The sequence below is a fragment of the Cricetulus griseus genome (assembly GCF_003668045.3).
Source record: "Cricetulus griseus strain 17A/GY chromosome 1 unlocalized genomic scaffold, alternate assembly CriGri-PICRH-1.0 chr1_0, whole genome shotgun sequence".
NCBI classification, from domain to species: domain Eukaryota; kingdom Metazoa; phylum Chordata; class Mammalia; order Rodentia; family Cricetidae; genus Cricetulus; species Cricetulus griseus.
In genome coordinates, this window is record NW_023276806.1 from 100,990,564 (window position 1) to 101,016,045 (window position 25,482).

General features: G+C 39.0%; 1 protein-coding gene across 5 annotated transcripts in view; it reads left to right on the top strand.

The window, feature by feature from the left end:
- Nucleotides 1-2,623: 2,623 nt before the first annotated feature.
- Nucleotides 2,624-25,482, top strand: part of Slc7a11 (solute carrier family 7 member 11) — an 80,691-nt gene continuing 57,832 nt past the window's right edge. For 2 of the 5 annotated variants that reach the window (XR_004772197.1, XM_035452058.1), the window contains exons 1-5: nt 2,626-3,239; nt 7,334-7,460; nt 10,864-10,979; nt 20,196-20,321; nt 23,981-24,080. Coding sequence is in view for 4 of the 5 variants with exons in the window: in XM_035452058.1 (XP_035307949.1) it covers nt 2,963-3,239; nt 7,334-7,460; nt 10,864-10,979; nt 20,196-20,321; nt 23,981-24,080 (746 nt within the window). In the remaining variant the exon portion in view is untranslated. Of the gene's footprint in view, nt 3,240-3,284; nt 3,367-7,333; nt 7,461-10,863; nt 10,980-20,195; nt 20,322-23,980; nt 24,081-25,482 lie in introns of those variants that run through there. The other 3 variants (XM_027394925.2, XM_027394926.2, XM_027394927.2) reach the window with 3 other exon arrangements.

Consider the following 25,482-nt stretch of genomic DNA (forward strand, 5'->3'; position numbering starts at 1 on the left):
ACACATGGGGCTGACATCTTTAGTGTAACCTGTTAGCTACCATAATACATGAGAAGATTTTAGGGACTAGGGCCATCCTTGAGCAGAGTAAACATTAAGTAAGTGTTAATGAACAGTCTCTAAAATGCTCAGAATAACACCAAAAGCAGGAGAAAGACAATAAACCTATTTGCTTTGAATTTATTTTTATGATGTACACATACTTGAAAACCAACCAAATTCTTGGATTATAAGGTTAACTCTGATAATTAAAGGTAATTCACCACTTTCTTTGAAACCTGTAGTTTTTTGTAAATTTGTGAGTGGTTCAAAGAGATATACTGAGGTTTTTATTAACTGTGTGCAGTTTTGAAGAAAACTTCAGTCTTAGTCCCATGTGGGAGAGTACCCTCTTCTTGGCTATTAGGATAACTTCAGAATTTTTTCTCCATGAATACCTATTAAAATTGCTAAGGAGCAGAATGTTATTTAAAATTTGAAGAATACTTTTTCTTCCTTTAAAATACTTCCAACATCCTGTCTGAATAGTACCCTAGTTTTACTAGTCCAATCATTTATAATTTAGTCACCAAAGTGTGGTGGCTTGGCAGGGACAGAACACAGTTGCCCCGGGGCTTTGTGCTTTATTTTAAACTCTTATTTCTTTAGAATTAATGTTTCCCTTTGAGGAGACAATAGACTCCCCTCCCTGTTTCTGTTCATTAATCAGGAGAGTTATGGGAGTGGAGATCAGGGCAAGAACAGGAGAAGTGGAGCAGAGGGGAGGAGAGCCTTTCCTTTCTGAGGGATTTGTACAAGATTTAATGAGAACCATTTCCCATTTATTATGTTTTGAAATACATAATAGTATTTCAGCTGAGTAAAGGTATTAATGTCGGCTTTATAAAAATGCCAATTGGGATATCCAAAGCAAATTATACAGAACTTGGGTAGGTCATGTAAAAGGGAAATCATGTGGCCTCAGTTATTTGTGTGATAAGGCCATCATGTCATAAACATTTTCTCAGGTAAGGACCAACAGAGGGTTCTGGCACTTTCCAGAATTCCTTTCCAATGTTTATTTCCTGTTTCTGTCACCCGCCCAACCTCTCTCTCTTGCTCCTCCCTTCCCTCCCCTCTAGCCAGGTTATTTCCTGCCTCTGTTACCCCCCCACCCCTCTCCCCTTCTCTCACTCCCCTGCAGCCAACTTTCCTTCCACAGAGATTTTCTGTTTGTTTTTATTCTGAGATTCTAAAGCATATTTGATCATGGGTCTGAATGTAGCTTCAGGATAATGATGGCATGGGATTCTTCTCATTAAATTCAAACCACAGGGACCCAGAGCCAAAGATGATATAGTTGAGATTCCTTTTCTCTTGGTATTTATTTGGCTTTTATAAGACACTTGGTTAGAAGCAGAAACTTTCAGGTTTAAGTGTTTACTTTTGATCTTTTTAATGTAAAAATTTTAACCCTGGTTTGCAATCTTAATATACTTTTATATGTTTAAATTTCTTTTTAACTGACAGACCAAAAAGGAAAGCTGTGTATATAATAGGGTGTTAGGTTTCAGTACATGTGCACACTGTAGAGCACAAAATCAGATTAAATCCCTTCATCTCCTCAAAATTTCATTATTTCCTAATGTCAAAAAAAAAAAAATCCTGTGACTTTTATGAAATGGACACTGTACTTCTGTTACAGTCACTGAAAACTTATGGCTTTGAGCTAACTAAAACTTAGAATTTGTTGATTTTAATACATTTTAAATTATAATCATAATAGATTATAGATCCAAAAATATGCACCACATTCCCCTTCCTTTCTCCAACTATTACATTGTGAATTCCTTCTCAAGCTTTTGCTCTATGTGTACCTTCATGCCATTGTAAGTATTGCCTAAGATTCCAAGTAGAGTCTTTTTAATTTGATGGAGCAACATGCAAATGAAGGAGTCCTCTACTTAGTTCAGGAAACCACTCCGAGCTGACAAGAATCAGAAAAGGACTATTTTCTCCAGTCACTGGGATCTTTGAACTTCTCAAACGCAGATGGCGATCTTAAACACAGCATATTACAGGTCTTAAGAAACAATTACTCCCGTTCATGTGGAGCTGTGCAGTAGCCTCGGCTCTAGTGTGCAGAAACTTTCTAGCTTTGTAAATATTAGATTTGACAGTGTTGCTAGGAAACACCCGGGGAAGTAAGTAGAATACAAATTATAAAGTCTAAACTTTGCTGTTGAAAACAATGCAGCCCTAAGGCACTTTTCTATTCTCAAAACAGTTGTGCATACAACATTTTATGCACATGTTAAAGTTAAGAAGCAACTCCTTAAAATGAAATAATCGTTTCCTGTTTCATTTTCCATTTTCTTTCTCTCTGAGAGCTGAGTTGCTTACAGTCACCACGACGACAATATCTGTTCCTGTTTTACTTCTTTTGGATTGGTTAAGCCCCTCTTTAATTGTACGCTTTGTTCAGGGAAATGCTTTGGGTCAGTTGAGCAACACGCCCACTACTGTAAAAAAAAAAAAAAAAAAAAAAGCTGAGTAATGTTGGCGCTTTCCCAAGGTGGAGCTTTCTCATGTGGCTGATGCAAACCTGGAGAATTTGCATCATCATTGTAGCCCAGTAAGTTGGTGTGACAGGCGGTAGCATAAATACGAGCCCACGAGGAAGCTGAGCTGGTGTGTAATGATAGGGCAGCAGCTGCGGCTGCTGCAAACTGACTGCGCCTGGAGCCGGTGGCACACAGGTGCTCCGGAGGAGCAAGAGGAGTAGTTAGATAGCTGCTAAGGCTAAAGCACACCCCAGAGTTTTCACCTGTGGACAAAATAGTGCAGAGCCAGTCAGTGAAAGCAAAGAGAAAGCCGAGTCTGAACAGTGATCAGTCACGTCTAGAGAAACCAAAGTTGAAAGTTGTTTGTTTGTTTTTTCCCTGTTTTCTTTTTCACTCCCCTCGCTTGGTGGGACACTACCATGGTCAGAAAGCCAGTTGTGACCACCATCTCGAAAGGAGGTTACCTGCAGGGCAATGTGAGCGGGAGGCTGCCCTCCATGGGGGACCAAGAGGCACCTGGGCAGGAGAAAGTGGTTCTGAAAAAGAAGATCACTTTGCTGAGGGGGGTCTCCATCATCATCGGCACCGTCATCGGATCTGGCATCTTCATCTCCCCCAAGGGCATACTCCAGAACACAGGCAGCGTGGGCATGTCCCTGGTGTTCTGGTCTGCCTGTGGAGTACTGTCACTTTTTGGTGAGTGCACTTCTTCTCTGGGGGTGTGGCTGTGTGGCTCTCTGGGAAAGCAAAGGGTTATTTCTGAGGAGTAGATGAATGACAAATACTACAGGAAATGTTTTGAAGTTTTGTTGCTGTTGTTCAGGTATGTGCACAACCCAAACACACGGTCCACTGTTGGCATCAGACCGAATGCTCTCAGAGTCTTTCCTTGAGGCTATACTCTCCTTTCCTGCCGGGGACTCTTCTCTGACTTTTCTCTGGTGTGAGAAGAGCAAAAACTAACTTTGATGACCCCCAAAAGCCAGACAAGCCTTCTCTGCTGAGGGTTTGGGTTTTGCGAGGCATGCCTAGAGCATCGTGGCAGCTGGCTCGCTGGATGAAACACCTGTGAGGTGCAGCCTGCATGGCCTATTTACATGCAGAACCGGATGTTCAGAGCAGTATCGCTGACATTTTATTAGCTTAACAAATGGGTGGCACTCTCTGCCTTTTTTAATATTTTTAATTCATAGGCTTCTCTGTTCCTAATAGTATGCTTTCATAAGTCCTTGGAGAGACAAGTGTTTGATGTGATTCGGGCTCTGTGAGTGGCACAAAGGCAATGACTTGGACTTTCTCCCCTTATTATTCTGTTTTGTAACACCTTTGAGAACGTTTCTCAGTATGAGTTTCCAGGCTTCACTTGGGTGTCAGTCTTCTCTCCATGCCTGGATCTGTTTTCATCATCTGTGATTTACGTGGTCTCTGGGGAAACAGATCATTTCTCACTGAAGTTCCTCTGACCAGAACTGGTATTTACTATGGTTATTATTTTTTCTCTTCAGAATTTATGTTTCTCTGATTGGTTTGAGGATTAATACTGAAGAGGAAATAATTGATCCTTGATCAGGAGGGCAAATCAATATAAAATTCTTCATGTCCATTGTAAAGATGACAAAAACTGGTGAATGATCCATTTTTTTTTTTAAATTGGATTTATCCTTTGATCCCAAAGTAGACCACACTTTAAAGTTACTTCATTTACCTGAGACCAAGCTACTCTGGGTCCAAGTGCTCTAACTCTTGCTCCACTCATTCTTTCTGTTTAAGTCTTGTGATATTTGAAATCACTATTTGGGAAGAGTTACCTACCCAGAGAACTTAAATATCTGTTTTTAGGATGGAGACATTTCAAGTAATTTTGAAAGCACACTTATTATAGAAAGATCCATGGAGAAATTACTTGAATCTGGAAAACTTGGTGACATCATTTATGTGACTAGATTATGCTTTATGAAATGTTTGGTGACAGCTGTGTGTTACCCCTTTCCAGTTCTCTTCATTGTTTGGAGTAATGCAGTTATTGAAAGTTCCAGTAGAATCTTTACCATTGTTAATATTAAAGTGGTTCTGGCATATGCAGGTACTGATAAGCAAAGAGAAGCTCAATTGTTGATCTTAAGTGACAGCGTACTCCCAGGTTTTAAATGTCTTACAATACTTGATATATTTAGAATAAATCAATATCTAATCAGAAAAACTACAACCAGTTTCTTGGACTTCAAATACTTAAATACAGGCAGCTCCCACGGTATGATTTGATTTTCACACACAATCAATGGTTATTCAGATGCTCTAAAATAAATTACTTGGTTGAGCTAGTTAAAGACACACTGGCTTGTATGGAGGAAATATGTTTGTATGTAAGTCTGCCATCTTTGGTGGAAACTCAGGAAATTACAGAGAGCAACTGAGGGGGTGTGATGTGAGCCACAGTGGATGCTTGAGCTGTTAACTTCAGACATGTGCCCTCATAATATTTCCACCTAAATTACTGGGAACTTTCTGGACACAGAGTCTTCACAAATAGGAAGCAAGCAAGATACAAGGAGAAGATTCTTCTGTTACTTGAAGCTCTAGAACTCAGGGAATGTAAGTCAAGAATGTGGACCAACAGAGTCCCCAATTTAAGGTGGTTTGGCACATGATGTTTTAACCTTCCAGTGCTGGGTGATAAGAATTTGTTATTCAGTAAATTACTTGACATATTTTAACACTTGTAAAATGAACTTTTTGTAGGGTGCTTTTGTCTAACTCAAGGCAAATGTGCAGGACAGTCCCTAGGCTATGTATGGTCAGTGAAATTCTCACTGACTAGTGTTTTGAATGTTTTTTTTGGGGGGGGGTGGAGAGGAGCAAAGTCACAGTCTGTAAGGAGAGGAGCACCTGTATTTGATTTGTAACTTTTTGAATTCTAAGGTCAACATATGGACTTTTATAGCCAGCTTTGAACTTCTTTTCATCTGGGTACATAGTTATGGAGCTTGAGACCTTTAAATGAAAATTCCATTCTCTCAGAACTCAATTTAAACCTGGGGCAAAGTGTACAGGGGTCTGGCTGGGTATTGATTCCCGGACAGTAAATTGCAAGTTACTTAAGACTCTTTTTAATAACTAGGTCATATTGGTTGCTTTTCTGGATAACCTACCAACATGGTGATTACTTTTTCAAAAGAAGTTCACTATAACTAGTTACCTTTAGTTCTACATTAATGAAATACTCCAAACTTCTTTTGCAGCTAGCTACCTGCAAGCTCGTTTAACATTAAATAGCATCAGAGCTGCTTGGATTGTTCTTTGGGGTGAAGTCTGGACTCTGACAGAGTAGAGGGTGTGTTCCCAGAGTCTTTCCTCCTTTGTTCACTCTTAAAAAAATATTCTCCAAGTGACTCTGAGATAATCCTGGATTTGGGAATCAGAGAAGTGTACTCAGACTTCAGGAGACATTACTGATTAGTAATTACATTCCACACTTGGAGCCTCCTCAGGTGGTGTTTGGACAGAAACTTTGTTACCTTTGAGCACTGAGCAATGTCAGAGGCTTTTTTTGATAAAAATGTATTTTTTTATGTCCATCATGATTAACTATGAACTAGTAGGTGAGTATATTCATGTCATGTGGTGTTTACAGTGTCAGAATCAGTCCTACTCTTTATCACCTTTATATATGCAAGTCTTTTACGAGATGAAAGTTCATTTCTTTCACTTCAAATGGGGTGAAAAGTACCATTTGGGGAGTTTAAATAGCTTCCCCAATCCCATCTTAGTATTACTTCTAAACACAACTTAGTTTATAACTGATTTTACATTACATACATGACGGTACACATGGAATCTCATTGTAAAACAGCTCTTCTTTCAACTTCCTTAATGTACATTTTGAAAACATCCATAATAACAATTTCTAGCCACAGAACAACTGAATCGCGATTCATTTTGCTGACAAAACATATTCTACCAGTTAACTAACGTCTCACAAGATGTGTAATCCATTCTTCCCCAAGACAGATAACCCATATTTTGATATGCCACAGAAACAATATTTATTAAAATGTACTAAAATGCCGAAGTGAGGTAAGTTTGAGCGTATAACTTGTCTTAGCATGAAATGGTATTGTTATTCAAAGGCCAGGTCAGGACCTTTGATATCTGCTGCCTTGTCTTTTTCCTCTGCCCTCTGGTTTCTGACCACAGATTCTCAAGTATGTTTGTAGATACCATTCCAAACAAAATTTCTTTCCTTACATTTATTTTCATTTCATTTTATTTGGTTCTTATGTATATGGGTACTTTTCCTGTGTGCGCATGTCTATGCACAATGCACATGCCTGGTGCTCGAGGAGGCCAGAGGAGGGCACTGGATCACCTGGAACCAGAGATACAGATGGTTGTGAGTCACCACATGGAAGCTGAGAATCGAGTTTGGGTCTTCTGGAGAGCAGCCAGTGCTCTTAACTGCTGAGTCATCTTTCCAGTCCTTGGCTTGTATTTTTCTTTCTTTCTTTCTTCTTCCTTCCTTCCTTCCTTCCTTCCTTTCTTTCTTTCTTTCTTTCTTCCTTTCTTTCTTCATTTTTTCTTTCTTATTAGGCAGGTCTCAAGTGTAAGGAAGTTAAAAGAGGAACTTGGTAAATCTCAGTTATGAGATGACTGTTGTCATGAAGAAGGAAGGCCATTCTGGCTAAAAGAAGTAGCCATATGGCATGCAACCCAAACAATGCTATATGGATTCTGTTACAAGACAATTTGATTGTGTGTCAAATTTGTACCTTTTTTATTATAACCTTTCACAGGAGCCTTGTCCTATGCTGAATTGGGTACGAGCATAAAGAAATCTGGTGGTCATTACACATACATTCTGGAGGTCTTTGGTCCTTTGCTAGCTTTTGTCCGAGTCTGGGTGGAACTGCTCATAATACGGTAAGGATGTGGAAACAATTAAGGGAGAATAAGCCTATTCATTTCATCACTTCTCAGGATCTTCTTGACTCTTTTTAACTAATTACAAATGTGTGTCATGTGACTGTTGGAAACATGAAGACCCTGAGGTATGAAAGGTTTCCTTACACTTCAAGTTTAATTCATGTTTTTCTAGGGAGGGTATTTATTAGAGAGGAGGTGAAACTTCAAAATCCACCTTGATAAACTACACCTTTGACTGACCAGACACAATTATAATATGCCAGGAATTAGAGTTTTTTCTTATTATCGATTATGTCATCAGACCACTTAAGTTCCCTTTTGTGACTAAGAAATGTCTCTGCCAAACAACTTAGTGTATTATCAAGTCTTATGCTTTACAGAAAGAAAAAAAAAAGTAAGTTTACACACCACGAGTGATTCATTTCCTTACATTAAACAAACCAGCAATCTGCAGTTGCGAAAATCTTTTGATTGTGCTGCTGTGAGATTCCACCCCCCCCACCTTCCTGATTCTCTTGGCACTAAATAGCGCCAAGTCACTCTGAATAGCAAATTTCCTTCAGCATCGTGGGGCCTCTGTGATGTCACATGCATAGCTGGTGTCACAGGTGTTTTGTGCTAACTGCTTCGCAGGATGTGACTTGCACTTTCTGATCACAGAATTCAGTTGGAATCATCAGGGAACCTTGCTCCCCTGTAAATGTAAATGCTGAACTCTCAGGTGAGTTTTCATTCTGCCATTAACACGAGTGACAATGGCAGAGCTCTTAGGTGTTCATTAACAGGAATGATTGTTGTGGTGGTTAATAACAAACTTCAGAGTAGTGTATGATTCATTGGTGAAGACAGTTCTTTACTGCTTAGAAATTGATAGGATTAAATGATGATAAAAGACTATTTTTATTGTTTCCCTAAGATCTCCCTATCTGGGATGTACTTGTGACTTGTGTATCCTCTGTCAACTTAGTCATATGTACTCTTCCAAGTTTACCTTTACACTTCTTTTTTTTTCAGTTAATTTCTGGTTTATCCCCTCAATTTGTGGCATTTCTTTCATCTCTGTCTCTGTCTCTGTCTCTGTCTCTCTCTCTCTCTCTCTCTCTCTCTCTCTCTCTCTCTCTCTCTCTCTCTCTCTCTCTCTCTGGCTTTTCAAGACAGGCTTTCTCTGTGTAGCTTTGTAGACCAGGCTCACCTCAAACTTACAGAGATCTACCTGCCTCTGCCTCCCAGTGCTGGGATTAAAGGTGTGTGCCACCACTGCCCAGCTTTCTTTCATGTCTTAATTCTTTGGGAAAACAAAAGTAGCCTCTACATCCCATTTGACATTGAACTTATTACCATGTCTTTTATTTAATACTTTAGCTACCTGTGTTGTATTTTTCCCATTTCAAGTATATGAAAACAAGTCTTAACACCTTTTTATAACTTTCATACTATTTAGATCAGCACCCTGTATATCCTGGATATGAATTCTTATTTTGAATGTAACAAACTCAGCATTGAAATAGGAACACTTTGAATGCTGGCCTGTCAGGCTGTTGAGCTACCCAGACTGATGTCTTTCGACTTCACTCCATCTTCATCCATTCATTGGTTGTGTAACTTTATCTAATTACCAGTGTTTCTATGAGTGTGATCATTCCATTTGCAGTGGACAGATATGGTGCCCATTCATTAACTTATTCTTTCCACAAATTGTTGCAAATGGCAAATGCAAGATAAAGAGATCTAAATTGGAATGAACCACAATTCCTGCTCCTAAACAGCTGATAATCAGATGTTGCCTTAATTTAGGAAGAACTATTTTAGTGTGTGTGTGTGTGTGTGTGTGTGTGTGTGTGTGTGTGTGTGAGTGTGTGTGTGTAGCCAAATTACCTAAATAAATTCCAGAAACTTGTAAATACATTTGTATTCCTTTTTGTCATACTGGACTCACACTGTTGGAGTAGTCTTTCAAACACACAAAATAACATATGACATGAAAAAGGACATGATCCCCTAAGTACATAAATGTTTCTTTTCTATTAGTACTACTCATGACATCTAAATAGTAATAGATGCAGTCTCTAAGGTTAAAGGTGTACTTTCAAAATAAGTCTGTATTGCCAGAAATAACCTTCAAAATGAATTCAAACACAGTCACCCAACAGAACATGATGGGGGCTTCAAAGTTAAGTTCACTCATTCATAATATGTTCAATAACTATTGAATTTCTACTGTATGACAGATACTGTGCTAGCCAGTGCACTGGGATAAAATTCTGATTAGTGATAGACACAGTCTTGTTCTCATAGACTTCAAAGTCAAGTGGAAGTAGAGAGTTTCAATCTGGGAATCACCTTAAGAAGAATAAAAAAACTGCTGTGATAAGCAGTGTGGAAGGGACAAATGTGGTGCTGTGTAGGAAAACACTTGGACAGACTCAGGCAAAGGGTTGAAGACACTTCTCTGGACCAAGACTGAACCCAGATGCAAGGTATAAAAAGTAACTATTTGATGTTGCCCTACATGTGCCATTCATGGCAGAAGCAAAAGCAGCTATTTGAAAAAGCTCTGGGCAGAAGTGATTGAGATCTTGATCCTGAGAGAAAGGCAAAAGAATTAGGAGAAGCTTGGACCGGAGTGTCAAAGCATGGTTTAAGGGTACCGAAACCACACGACCAGACTTCATTTTACAAACCAAATGATAGAAAATGGCAAGAATATCCTCTTTGGAGAAAAGAGAAAGGGTTCTTTAGGAAGAGAAGAAAGTTACAATGTTTGTGGTGGTGACTGAAGGTAGGAGACCCAGGCTGGAGACAGGTGATGGTGGTTGGTTTCTGGTAATCCAGGGATGAGGCCTGGGTGTTAGGTAACCACAAGGAGGAAGAGAAGCTGTAAGAGACTCATGAGATGTTAAGCAATTCTGTGGGTTTCCTTGTGTGTGGCAACAATATGCACTCATATTGAAGATGAAATGAAACACTCTTTTTTTCCTTTGAAGAACTAAAGTGGGATGACTTATTGTCTGGGTTTTCTTCTCCTCAGGCTGGGATTTTTTGTCTTCTTATTTAGTGGTTCTCTCTATATAAATATTCTTAAGAAATTAAGAATATTCTTGTGGCTTAGAGATTTCTTTTTACTAGCAAATTAAGAGTCAACATTAAATATTTAGACACATTTTGGCAATGAACTCTTAGTAGTACTAATTTTCACAGAGATTTTTTTTTAAAAAATAGCCATTACTTATATAGACAATATTTCATTTGGAATGTATGGCAACTTAATGAAATATGAAGTTCTAAGACTTCCTTGTTAGTTAGGTTCCACCTGTCAGGTAGTAAGACCTAAAGATAAAAAGTTTTAGTGAAACTGTTACTTAGTGTTACCTGAAGTTAACCTTAATACATTATTTCTTAGCCCTGGAGCTACCGCTGTGATATCCCTGGCATTTGGACGATACATTCTGGAACCATTTTTTATTCAATGTGAAATTCCTGAACTTGCAATCAAGCTCGTAACAGCTGTGGGCATCAGTGAGTATTGTAGCTATAACAGAAAAGAAGAATGTAATGTAACAATGTGATTAGAGGCAAATTTTCTTTAGCATTTTTGGGGGGGGGACATAGTATTTCCCAAATTGTCTTCTCTGTGCTTATGGTTTCAAATCTGTGTAGGAAACTAGAGGCAAGAACAGAAGATTTGAAGTGGCCTCTTCTATTACAGTGTGTGCTAACTGTATACAGGGTTCACAAGTGTGGGGCCTGAGCTTTTAAAGTAGACAAAGACTCCTTCCTGGGTAAAATATTGAATGGATGGTGGATCAAAAGACAGTCTCACAGATGACGAATTCTGAGGAATTGCTTTTTAAACTAGAAATAACCCTATGCCAGTGATATGTGAAATTATTACTCACCAGTAGTCCTTGGGCTATGTTTATATGTTGGGTGTGCATATTGTGTTTGTATTGTTTATAGTGATATTGACTGTCACCCTCACTGTTATCATTTTTCTCTGCCTATTTTTGGTCATGATAAGAATTTTCTCTCAAGATTTGATAACCAGTAGCCTTTCTCAGCTGGAATATTTGTTTATGGGCTATAAATTAGGAAGTTGTTTATTTTTTTATTAATTGGCATAGACATTTGGAAATTGAAGAAACAGATAAAATGAAAAGAGGAACATATACAAGATTCCATAAGCAATTGTTGTTTGTTTTTTACTCTTTTCTCTTTGGGGGGCCCAACACCCAGTTTCTACATAAATCATACAAGCCTTACCTTGGCTTGTTTCTAGGCAACTTTTCTTAACTTAAACTATCCCAGTCTACCACCAGGCTTTTTCCTTTTCTTACTTCTGTGTATCTTTTTTTCTTTTACATTTGTTTTTTTTTTTTCATTTTTCATACCAACCACAGTTCCCCTCCCTCCCCTCCTCCTGCCCATGCCAACCTTCCCCTCAATCAACCCCCCACTCACTCCTTAGTAAGGGTGAGGCCTCCCATGGGAAGTCAACAAAGTATGGCATATCAAGTTTAGACAGGATCAAGCCCCTCCCTCCTGCATGGAGGCTGTGCAAGGTATCCCTCCCTAGGGAATGGGCTCCAAAAGTCAGTTCATACTTTAGGGATAAATCCTGGTCCTACCACCAGTGGCTCCACAGACAGCCCAAGTCACAGAACTGTCATCCATATTCAGAAGGCCTAGTTCAGTCCTATACAGATTCCCCAGGACCCTAAGAGAGACATGCAGGGATGCCCCTGGGAAGGGGAAATAGATAAGATCTTCTGAGTAAAATGGGAGGGGTGTGAAAACATGAGGGAATGAGATGGTTGAGTTTGAGGAGAGATAGAAAGAGCAAGGAAATAGAAATCCCCATAGAGGGAGCCATTATGGAGTTAGGGAGAGTTCTGTTGCTAGAGAAACTCCCAGGAATCCACAAGGAGGACCCCAGCTAAGACTCCTAGCAATAGTTGAGAGGGTGCCTGAACTGACCTTCTCTTGTGATCAAACTGATGACCACACTAACTGTCATCATAGCACCTTCGTCTAGAAACTGATGGAAGTAGATGTAGAGATCCACAGCTAAGCACTGGGCCAACCTCCTAGAGTCCAGCTGATGAGAGGGAAAAGGGATTATATGAGCAAAGGGTCAAGATCATGATGGGGAAACCCACAGAGACAGCTGACCTGAGCAAGTGGGAGCTCACTGACACTTCTGTTTATCTTACTTTCACTCTTACTCTGTGGCTGGCTAGAGGACTGGCTGGGGGCCTGGCTGGGGTCTGGCCCCTGCCATTCTCCTCCCTTGTTCTCTTGTTCCTTCCTCCATTTTTTTCTCCATCTCCTCCTATTTATTTTCTCTGCCTGCCAGCCCTGCTTATCCTTTCTCCTGCCTTGCTATTGGCCGTTCGGCTCTTTATTAGACCGTTAGGTGTTTTTGACAGGCAAAGAATCACAGCTTCACATAGTTAAACAAATGCAGCACAAAAGAATACAACACATCTTTGTATCATCAAAACAAATGTTCCACACATAAGCAAATGTAACACACCTTAAAATAATATTCTACAACAAGCCAAATCCGGTGGTCATTTTGTATAACATTCTAGAATATCATGGAAATGGATAATAATTGCTATTTAAATCATGTTTTGCTGAATCCTTACGATCATAGATAGTTGACTAAGTTAAACAACCCAGAGAATGGTACACAGGAATAACTGAATTGTATACTCCAGGAAGACTGCTTAGAGGGTTGCTCCACAGTGGCTTAATAGAATAACATAAAACTCAATGCACTTTTGACAGCAGATGCCCTAAGGACTTTTCTGTGACAGAGTGTGAGTGATTCTATGTAAAACCATCTCTGGTACGACATACATGGATTTCTTAACTAAACAGCTTAATCCTAAACACACAGTTGTTTTGTGACGTCTCTGGAAAGACAAAGAAAATGACTCAAAAGTAGACATTTTGGAGTTCTGGGAATTAAGATGTAGCTGCCTATGAAGTTCTTCATTTATAGACACTACAGACAGGAAACCTAGGAGCAATTGAACTTACATCACTGCACCTCAGTATTGTCATGAGATAATTATGCCAGTGTTGTGGGGGCTATGAGGACTCAATGTGTGTAGAGTATTTGTGATGATGCGTGCAACTTATTACGAATGCAGGGCAAGTGATGAATATTTATACTTCTGTGGAGAAATGCCACTGGAATTCCTCTGGGACCAGGGGGCCTGCACAAGGCTTCATCCCCAGACACCCAGCAGCTCTTAGGTTGCTTGTTCATGCTCAGAAGCTGTCTGTTACTGATTGACTTTATGAGAAAAAGTCTAAGGAAGTTTTCTTTTAAAACCTAGCAGAAATACTTGTAGTTTGTAACCTGTTAAACTTAAGTTTTAGGAAGCTTCAGTTCTCAGGAAGCAAGGAGATTAGTGGAGAGCAACCGTCTGCTAGCAAGATGTTCTGGCACCATGAGCTTTTGTGAGGTGAATCATCTTATACAATGGTTATAATTACTAGAGACCAACAAGCTGGAGTTGGGACAAAGTGTCCTGGTTTCTTGTTATTTGATCTTGGTTTAAACTTATTTATGCTTCTGTTTGTTGGTTGATAAAATGCCTTTGATATAACAATGTGTGTTGAATGGCTATAGAAATGTAAGATATTTAAGACTTTGAAGAGTTCCTCTAGCATGGAAAGTTCTTGATGCCTCTGATGTTACACTGAAGGGTTAGACTAGCAGACATTTTTACATCCGTCATATCCTTTTTCCCTGAATGAGACAAAATCACATGTTATTAACTAAAAAGCATAAGCCAAGATCTTAAAGCAAATCCTTATGTATAGATAGTTAAAAATTCACAGCTTGCTTTGACTATGAAATTAAATAAATGATGATGTTTGTATTTTTATTTTATGTCTGAATGACTTTTTTTTTTTTTTTTTTTTTTTTGGTTTTTCGAAACAGGGTTTCCCTGTGGCTTTGGAGGCTGTCCTGGAACTAGCTCTTGTAGACCAGGCTAGTCTCGAACTCACAGTGATCCGCCTGTTTCTGTCTCCTGAGTGCTGGCATTAAAGGCATGTGCCACCACTGCCCGGCTTGAATGACTCTTATTAATCCCAATTTTAAACTTTTTAAATGCAGACATTTATATTTTAGAGAATTCAAAATTTCAGATCTCCCCCCAAATTTAAAACAATTTCAAGAAAGGATCGGGCGGCTGTGTGTGGGCTCACAGATTTGTAGTTGAGTTTGGTGGAGGAATGGTTAGAGCCTGAAGGATTGATGGAACCTCGATATTTCATCTTATTTTTGATAGTAGCTACAGTATTAGTTTGTAAATTCTGACATAAACTACAGATGCTGATCAGGAACCAAGTTCCTAACCTCGGAGGTACTGAAAGAAAACTAGAATATGCTCATGAATCAGTGGGACGTAATTTAAGTCAAAGGCTTAATTGGAAAAGTCAAAGTGCCTTTAAAAGGAATTTAGCTTTAATGGAACAACAGGGGTGAAGACAAAGATAAAGAGTAATTTACCTGGGGGCAAATCTCTCAAATTATTTTTCAAAGTGAATATAGGTGATGTTCTGTCTGTTACAGGGGGAAGGTTGTGGAAATGTAGAAAGTGCAGTTTAATTGCATGAATTACCTCCCAAGTTCCTAGAGAGAAATGAGGAATCTAAATCTCTAGTTAAGTAGAGAAAAAGGTCAAACTTCAAAAGCATTTCAACTTTTGTGAAATATTAACCAACCATTTGAAAAATAATAGCAGAGCAGGGGAGGGATTTATTAAATCCTAATATACCCACAGTTTTCAAAGTACCCCACTTCTGGCAAATAATAAAGATGAGACACTTGTGTTTATCCAAAATCCTGTCCATTTTAGCAAAAATGTTAGGCACAGTGAAGTGTAATGGAAAATCTTTTAAGTTCACTTCAGCTTATGTCCCTAAGTTCAATTCTGACATGATCACTTATGAAAGATCACAAGTTCCACTTCTCTTACAGTTCAAAGGAACTAGGATGTGTGTTCAGTATACAAAATATCAAGCCGATGGCTCTGGTCCTTAAAGCTGCACCCTAAAGAAGCATGTTCTCAGGTGGAATATTATCATAACAGTGCTTTCTCCTTATGTTGTGGGTTGTACTCACATCCACCCTAACACATCTCTCTCAGTCTCAGAACCTTTGATGGTTTACTTTATATAGACGAGAGCCATGTTGTACACTTGAACCTTGTGGAAGTAACTGGGAGCGACAAAGAAAACAGTATTTCTACATGATTGTGAAGCATAGCTAGCGGCTGAGAAGATGATCCAGTAGGTAAAGAGTCTGCTGAGCGGGCATGAAGACCTGAGTTTCAGCCCCAGCCTGTAATTCTAGGACTGAAGAATTAGGAACTGGACGACCTCCAGGGATAAATCAGTGATCTTTGGGTTCAATGAGAAATCCCACTCAGAAATAAAGAGGACAGCAACTGAGAAAGATGGTCATCATCTGTCCCTGGCCTCTTAATGTGTATACACACATGCACACCTGCCCACACTCACGCAAACACAGGAAAACATGTACATACAGAGAAAGACAAAATCAAACCAGCCAGTGCTACAAATACAGTACTGTCATTTCTGTGTTTCTGGCACCTTCAACTTATATTGAAAATATATGAGTAGCCTGTGTTGGCATTTCAATCACAGTGTGTGTTTGTGGATCTCTTTAAATCTGAAGCCTAGGTATCCTTACTCCTTTTCTCCAGTAGCTAAACTACAGCACAATAAAGTTGACTCTTCCGTAGTTATGTGCAGCAAGATATACATATACCAAGGAACAGCAGCCATATCCTTCAGAAGGATGATACATAAAATGTGGAATTCAAGTGCCCTGAGATCCTAAGACAGACACGAACCCTCCCAGAGAACTAAGAAAAAGAGATGTCACAAGTTTGTCAAAAAACTGGTTGTATCAGTGAGTTCACACATTTCTTTTGAGCTATTTCCTCGTTGCTGCACCTGTGAGCTGGTGGTGAAGGCTTGAGCTCAGGAGTTTGCCTTCCTACCTTCTAATCTTATCTTACCACGCACTGCCTGTATATGAACACCAGCAAATTAAACAGAGCCTGGAGTTTTACCCGCTTATATGAAATACATGACTGATAATAGCAGCCATGTCATAGAAATGTGCAGATTAACAAGTGTTATCCATGGAAGTCTCTGCACTATGTCTGATATAAGATAATAGTTTACATTTTTGCGGTCCTGGCTCTGTTTATTCCCAACAGTGAGATCATAGATACAGAGTTGGCCATCTGCCTTCTAAAGGTACTTTCTGAGATCAGTGCATCTCGGAAATGGATGCTAAGAGATAAAGAAACTCAGCAGCTGCTGCAGGAAACAGTGGAGGCACCCACTTTATCTCATCATATAGCATTCATATATAGCATCTGTATGTTTTACGGGTTTAGCACAAAGTGCTCTAAAGGCAGAAGCCTGAAGGAATATGACTCTGAGAGACAATCCAATAATCTGTAACTTTTTTTCAAAATGAAAGACAGAGGTAAATGATGGAGTGTGCAGAAAGAAATACTTGCTAGTCCTTGAATCATAGATAGCATCAGTCCTCAAGATTTCCCTAAACATCCCTTTTAAATACAACTCCTTTCAAAAATGGGTTTCTTATCTGTAGGATTTATGGATATAGCTTTTCCTGCTACATATTGGTTTCTAGGAAACTGCAATAAATAAGTAAATAAAAGTCCATGTGTTGCTGAATTTTCATTTTGCTAAAAAGTTGAAGCCCCCCCCCCCCCAGTTTCCTCATGTGTGAAATTAACTGTTACTCAAAGGGGTTAAACCTCAGACCAGAGTGCTGGCTCAGACTCTTTTGTATGCGTAGATGGTACACATTTAAGAAGCAGCTAGGGTTTATGTCAGAAACTCAGAACACGCCTGTGTTTACTGAATCCCAAATCGCTATTCAATACTGTTGGGTAAGTAGCACACTTTGCAGCCTTAAATCCTTCTGTGTAGACACAGGATGAAGCAGCAGCTTTAGCAGCCTGAGAACATCTTCTGGCTGCCCCATAGGCAGCCTCGTTAGTCACTAGACTGTATTCCAGGGTCACTGAGGCACACCTGGAATGTGGTGTAGCTTCTACCAATGAGGGGATATTAGATGCTCAGATAAAGCTGACTTTGGAGAAGAGTTTGAGAGGGAATGCAGTCTCACTAAGCATTCTTCCTCAGCTAAGAGGAAGAAAGCAAGGTGAAAGGATCAATTCCTGATGTTTGTTTGATTGATTTGTGTCTTCCATTTGTCTCAGAAAAGTTTACAAAAAGGAATAATATTCCGATCCTCATTGTTTTCCATGTTCCAGGGGGCATCGAGCATTTAGAAGGCAGCGGACTCTCTCTTCTCAAATATGCAGTGGTCAGGTGTTCTTCAAAGGAGACTATTTCTTCTTTCCCAGTGTGTCTGTCTCTTTATTTCCCTCTTTCTCCCAGGGCCTCTCTTCTACTTTGTACCACCTGAGATAGGGCAAACACAGTGCTCCCTTGCTGCTGATGACACAACGGAGGCCAAGTTGTTTTTTTTTTTTCTCCACTTTCCTGTCAAAGTTGGGCCTCTTTAGTTAAAAAAATTATCATCATCATGTGATGATCCATTAATTATATAGGAATTTGCATAGAGAAATGCATATTCATTTGATAAAATGGAGAGAAGCAGGGTTGTGTCTGATTATTTCTGATATGTAACTTCTCTATGTATTGGAGACAGAAAATTACTTTATTTTTCATAATTCCTGATGAAACAATGTCTTTGAGCACTGACAGAAGACCTGTTTATTTCCTCATGTAGTCAGCTTCAAAGATAGCTGAATTATGATGTGTCCCCCCCCCTCGGGCCTTTCTGACCATTTGTATCATTATTTCTGTGACATACTTCGTTACTGCTCCATTACGCTTTTAGTGGACTCTTCTGATCCCTCATCTTTGTCTTTTTCTCAGCAAGACTTTACCTGCTGCTTTATTTACTTATTAAAATGTCTACGTTTACTGAGATATATTTTGCCAATAAAATTGCATTATTTTAGTATGTGTAATGTGGTGACAATCTGCCTATGCCATGTGAACTGTTTCCTAGTGAAAGTTTGCTCCTGTTGCTGTCACCTCACCCCAATACCTCTTTAGTTTGGGTTGTAAGCACATTTATGTGCATGGTTCATTCACTGACTGCTGTCATTAAAATTCTAATCTTCCACAAAATGTGGTGAAATGTTGCTGTAACCTAAATTTCAAATTTGAAAAATTTTGATGTTCTGTCTTTTTAGATACTGGATATTATTTTATAAATATTTCTTCAGGCATCCTGTTTTCCTCTATCTCTGAGTTTATCATCTCCTCATGCACACATTAATGACTGTTTAACCTACTGTGTGGGTCAGTAGCATGCCATAAACACCTTTTCATGTAATACATTATTGATTATATATTGATTTTAGATGGCTGTCCAAAACCATTAAAAGACTGTACATTAGTTAGGCTCTGTTTGGATATAGATTGTTTTAATTTTTCCCATTAGTTATTGTATATTGATTATACTTCAGCAATTCCTAATTAGGGAACTGAAGTAATGATTATATTATACAAGGGAAACATGGTGACAACTCCCGACTGCACAATTCCAATTTGAATGGTAAGAATTTTGCTAGTGGTTTTTTTTTTTAATTTTCTGAGATACATTTTTAAAATCTTTGCTTAGGGAGAACACATCTTTACAAAAAGAAAGATTATTGATGAAAACCATAGGTGTGTAATAGCTGCTACCTGCTTTTAGCTACACTGTGCCTATGTTTTTGTCAAGAATATAAAGTTGAAATTCACTGTGTAGAATAACCATATAAGAAAATGAAAGCCTACATTATCACCATTAAAACTGTTCCTTAGCATTTTTAAGAACCTACTTCACCCATTCATTTACTCACACAACAGAAATATGTTAGTTATCTCCCTAGCCAGGAATAGAGATGATAACTGCAATGCCCAAATGAACAGCCATTGTTCTGTCCTTGATGTGGCTGCTTGGGAAACTGTCAACAGTATCAGTAAGAAGAGGGAAGTCTCCTGGCTTCAGACCCACTATGCATACTGAGTTGAAAAGTCCAAGATTTTTATTTGATCAAATAGCCAAACACACATTGGAAGCTGACACTTGCATGGTAGTTAAAACTCACCCTTCATCATCTATTTGGAAAGCAGGGAGGAAGTCCAAGAAGAGCACTGAGTAGGGCTGGTCCTGATGGAGAAGAACAAGACCTCAGAATCAGCACTTCTTACCCTTTCCTGAGTCAAATGCAGCACCATCATGATCCACTAGATGACTTCAGGATTAATCCAACACTATCATGACCCATTAGATGACTTCAAGATGAAGATATTTTACTTTATTGTTATTGCACAGCAATGTATGTTCATTTCTTACCAATGTGCAAAGAACAAAACAGGCTCTCTGACTGTGCAGGAGCTTTATGTAAGCTTTTCAGGCTTGAATGTATATCAAAGAGCAGTCTTAATGGGGGAGAGACTAGATCTGGGGAAGAGCCTGGGATTCTGCACTGCTTTGGTCCTGGTAGTTCATGCCAGCACTGCAGGATTATAGATCACATTTCGACTGACAAGGACCTAAGACATCATTGTGCTCATGGGGGTTTGCCTTTTGTAACTTTGTCTGTTTGTTTACAGCTGTGGTGATGGTCCTGAATAGCATGAGTGTCAGCTGGAGTGCCCGGATCCAGATTTTCCTAACCTTCTGCAAGCTCACAGCAATCCTGATAATTATAGTCCCTGGAGTTATACAGCTAATTAAAGGTATGGACTGAAAAGTAAATGCGCTTTAAACTGCGTATCTGCTTCTGGTCTCTTCTAACACTGACTTTCGCTTGTCTAGCAGAATCCTTAATTAGTCTTTGCTTGTGGAACTTAAACTCTGTACTGTCATCTAATTGATTTGAAAGGCTACACTGAGGGTAAGTTAGTATTTATAGTTGAATGGCAGCAAGAGAATTAAGAGGAGACCAAGCAACAAAAATAAGGTATCTAAGAATTCTTTTGGTATAAATTAAAATTACTAGGAGTCAAAACCCAAAGTGAAAAAGAAAAAAACACCTCCCCACTACACACACACACACACACACACACACACACACACACACACACACACACACATGAATTTGCTATATAGCTTTAAGTACAGATCAATATATCCTTTGTTTGCACTGCAGAACTTTTCAATAATAGCAACAAATATGATAAAATAGTTCTTGAAAATAATGGAAAATGACTAACAAGTCTTTATTTTCTCATTTGCATTTCCTTATTCTGAGACAATTACCCCACAGAAGAGCAGTGGGGTTTAAGAATAACATTCCAAAAAACAGGATCCTTATGTGACAATAAAAGAGTTGAAAAAACTTAGCTCTAATTGTTACACTATTTTTCTCTGTAAAATTTGTATTTCTGAATGGGGAAGCTTCTGGATTTATCAGTCATGGAGCTTCCTATTTAATAAGATAAGAATGTGAGGGATGCTACCACAGAGTTAGGGTTGGCCTGGTAATGTGTGTTGGCTTAGATTTGGTGGAAATGGCTGGAAGAGACAGAGAGTCCAAGGGTTTACTGAATTTGCAACAGGAAATAACGAGAAATGATTAGAGCAAATCAATTAAAAACTGATATATCATGTGGGCATGGTAAATATATATTGTTTACATTGACATCGTCAGTTCCAAGAAAAGGAATTTATAGAGAAATTTAATGACTCCACAGGAGGAGAATTCCAATACACAAGGAAGTGACGAAGTTCAGGAAAACCCTTGCCATTGGTAGAGGCACCAAACACTGAGAACTTGGTTACTCTATCTGGGAGAGGGAACTGTTCTTGTCCATTTAATCAGCCTAGTGGGCAATCTTAGAGTCCTGCCAGTAAAATGCTTTCACCAAATCCCAAAACTTCAGTCTCTGAATAAACACAATGTGCCATTTGAACAGTAGAGCTGGTGTATGAGAAGATGTGGGCTTGCTGTCCCAATTCACCATGGTATCCACAGAGCTGGCCTGCTCACATTCCACTCTGAAAGGAGGCAAAATTGTTCACACTCTCAGAGCTTTCATCTCCTGAGCTGACTTTCTAGTCTTCTGTAGAGAGCCTTTGAGATTCTGGAAAGTAACGGAAGGGTGAATCCCTAGCCCTTCTAGACTTGGCTGTTTTCTGGCTTTTCCTGTTGGTATAATGCCGGCTATGATATGTAGTTATAGTCTGTAGCTGGTTCTGACCCCTCATCTATGTATGTTTAGCATGTAATGGAGCATGGTTAGCAGTTGCTATTGCATCACAAATTACTTGAGAACAGAGACCATGGTGAAACTCCTGAATCTTTCTTGTCAGTTACAATACAGTGCTATTTTAATTATTGCTTATGGTATCCAGAACATAAACCCACCCCAATTCTTGCTTCTCACACAACAGAGAAATTCCCTGAGGATATTACTGCATTTGGAGCATTTTTTAGTACTTTGGAGACCAGTCATATTTTCTTTATTACTATGAAATTTTATAAAATTGAGATTTTAAATTTGTAATACAACCATTTAATTTTTCCACATTTCTCTGAGACCCCAGGAAGAAAAAGACTTCACCAATAAGTGTGATGTGTTTAATTCTACTCTAATCAGATCCTAATTGTAGCTGGATATTGTGCATTTACTTATGAGGCTTGGAACTTCCCTTTGAATGTTACTTTCATCTTCCTAAGGCCTCTGTTATGCATCCAAAATGTTCCTGAAGTTCAGAAACAATGTGCCTCTTTGCAACACTCTCAAAGTGGCTCATTTGAAGAACTGTAGCCCAGTCTTTACAGTTTAGATATTTTCTCTTATTAATTACTAATTGCTACACTCTAAAGGATATTTTCTTTTTAGGCTAAGGAGACCACAGATCATAGAAGAACACTCGATAGGTGTTTTTTTTCTTTTAAACAATATTTTATTTTTAGATGTGTGTTTGTGTGTGTACATGTTTGTGTGTGTGTGTGTGTGTGTGTGTGTGTGTGTGTGTGTGTGTGTGTGTGTATGTGTGTGCGCGCACACACATTTGTATGCCTGCAAATGATGATGTGCACATAAGCACAGGTGCTTACAAAGGCAAGAAGAGGGCATCAGATACCCTGAAGCTGGAGCAACACATGGTTTGTATGGATGCTGGGAGCTGAACTCAGATCCTCTGTTTTTAGGTGCAGAGCATCCTCTCAAGTCCCAACAGATCTCAGTGTGCATAATTTCCTTCTATTAAGGCATAGAAATGTTTCAGGAAAATGGGCATTTTTGATTCACCTTGTCAAGTTTTCATAAAACTATATTTAGAAGTTGATTGCTTTGAGAAAAAAATATTGTTCTTTATGTAACACAACCATGTCCATCTTGGCTCCCATCCTCATATTCTATCACTATGAATACTTGGTCTCATGATGTGGGCAATAGCTGATATTTGACTTAAAAGAGAGTGTTGTATATACATCCTCTTCCTTTTCTCTTCTTGGCCCCCTTTTATTGAACTAAAGGTCAGTTTTAAAACATGTTCCTTTCCTATTTGAGTAATCTCATTTGCTGTTTTCCTTGGGGGTGGTGGATGACACAGATAATTTTTTGGTTAGTTTTGAATCTGTGCTTACTAACACAAATCTGGTTTTGTAATCTACCCAAAAGATTCAAAGGAAAAGATACCCGCTCTCCACAACATAGAGGGGGAGGGGGTGTGATGGACAAAAGTGTTCAGTCTGCATGTTGATGCCAACGTTGGTAAAACTTGGTTTGAGGTTTGGTACAATTTCTTATTCATATTTTTAGAAGAAAATGGTGGGATGGGCCAATACAGTGTCAATAAGTTACCTCTACAAAGAGTGGGCATGGGAACCTTGATATGAACCTTTATATGAACAAGCCTTTTGGGTTTTGACAGTGAGTTTTGTCTGCAGCCTTCCCTGCTTTAGGAGGCAGGTGTCCAATGTACTCCAGGGATAAACAGCAGGGTGTTAAGTGATGTGATGTGGGAGGCAGGACAAGCATTTCTTGATGCCTCCTCAGTCAAGGCAGACTCTGAGATTTCTTTTCATCCCTACTATGCCATTCATTATCTTCTAAGAATTTTGACAAACTTAAAACTTCAATTAATAGGAGAAGCTTTAGTCTACTATCCTGGTTAAAATAGAGGACACTCAAACAATGGAAATGATATCACCTATTTTAAGTGCCACTTTCATCCTGCTCGTCATCTACAAAAGAACTTTAAAATGGTCTAGGTGACAACAAGTGTGCATTTGAGACTCCTGCCCTAGCGTGGTTGCAGTATCAATAGAGTTGGCTGTGAACAGAGAGTCAGAACAGGGCAGCTCACCTCCCAACCATGTCAGGGTTGGAACAAATAATAGAAAATTCTTTGCAAAGCTCTAAAAATCCTTGCATCCTAATTGCAGGTCATACACAGCACTTTGAAGATGCATTTTCAGGAAGAGATGCAAATCTAATGGGGTTGCCCTTGGCTTTTTATTATGGGATGTATGCATATGCTGGTTGGTAAGTGGATATCTCCAGATACTTCATTAAATTGCTTCATTTGCCTTTTCTCTTGTTAATCTGTCTTTTATCATAGGAGTGTCAGCTTTGACCCCAGTAACGGATGAGGAAGCACATCACACATTTCTTCCCCAACTAGATTTTCATTATGTCAGGTACACAGTGATTATTTAGTCAAAGTTTCAAATAACATGGAATTCTCAGAAATGAAGACCTATAAAGCCAGGAAAAGTAATTTTCATGGCCAAAAGATATAGTGCAATGGTAATAGACTGGAGGGAAACTAAGTGACGTGTTGGTTCAGATTCTTCTTGACTTTTTTGTGTAACATTTCTTCCCCCTGGGAGAGAATAGAACCTCTCTCAACCAAGGCTCTTACGATGTATTATGAGACAAAGTGGAGCATAGAACAGTGCAGCTGCTTTCCACAGAAAGGCAGGAGGAAGTGTGAGACATATTTCTAGGTTTTACAGTTGCCTTTGTGGGAGATAGGTTCTAGTTTATGGGAACACTTAGGTAAGACTGATTATCTTCTGCAGCTTACCCTGGGAGAAAGAGAAGCATGAAGGGAAGGTGGGAGGATACTTGAAACTGATCCTTCTTCAGAGGTCCTTCCAGTTTCCTGCAGTGTGGCAAAGCTTCAAACTTATACAGTTAGGAGTCCCTGATGAGTCAGGGTTGTTATTAGATTCAGCTCAGTGGCATAAAAATAAACAAACAAACAGATGCTGGTTTTCAACAGTCAGTATACATTACTTCTAATTATTCATCAGTTAGGATGAAATAGTGCCATGGGATACTTGGATTAGTACCCTCCCTGTCAAAAGGCCTTTGTGCTAGAGTACCATGGATATTTATAAATAGTGGTTAATGACTTTTTGTCTACCCTGTTATGAGGAAGAAACAATTCAGATGTAGAAATGAGATGGTCTCAGGAGATCAAAATGGTTCGTATGATAAAGACAGGATAGGAGAAATCAAAGTAATAAAAATCAAATAGTATACAGCATATTCACGGGCCTTTACATATTTCATCTAAATGCTTCCAGTAGCTGAAAGCACAAACAGGCAGCAAATGTGATTGGCACCACGATGCCATGGATGCGTTTATTTCCTTCATGCTTGTCTGCCTGTGATTCCTCCCTGCCCTGGCGCAGCACTGTTTTGTTGAGGAGCATGAGTCACAGTAATCAAATATTAGAGAGGAACTTCCTGTAACTAAATTGTATTGACCTTCTAAGTTGAAATGACTATTTCAAGAGAGCCCACTAGGTGAAACGATATTGTTGAAACACTAAAATCATTGCAGGACGATTAATTTTCATTGTTTTGGAGTAAATAATGGTAATAGTTCTTTTTCCATATTTATAAAACCAATAGTTAAAGCTGTGACAATACTCCT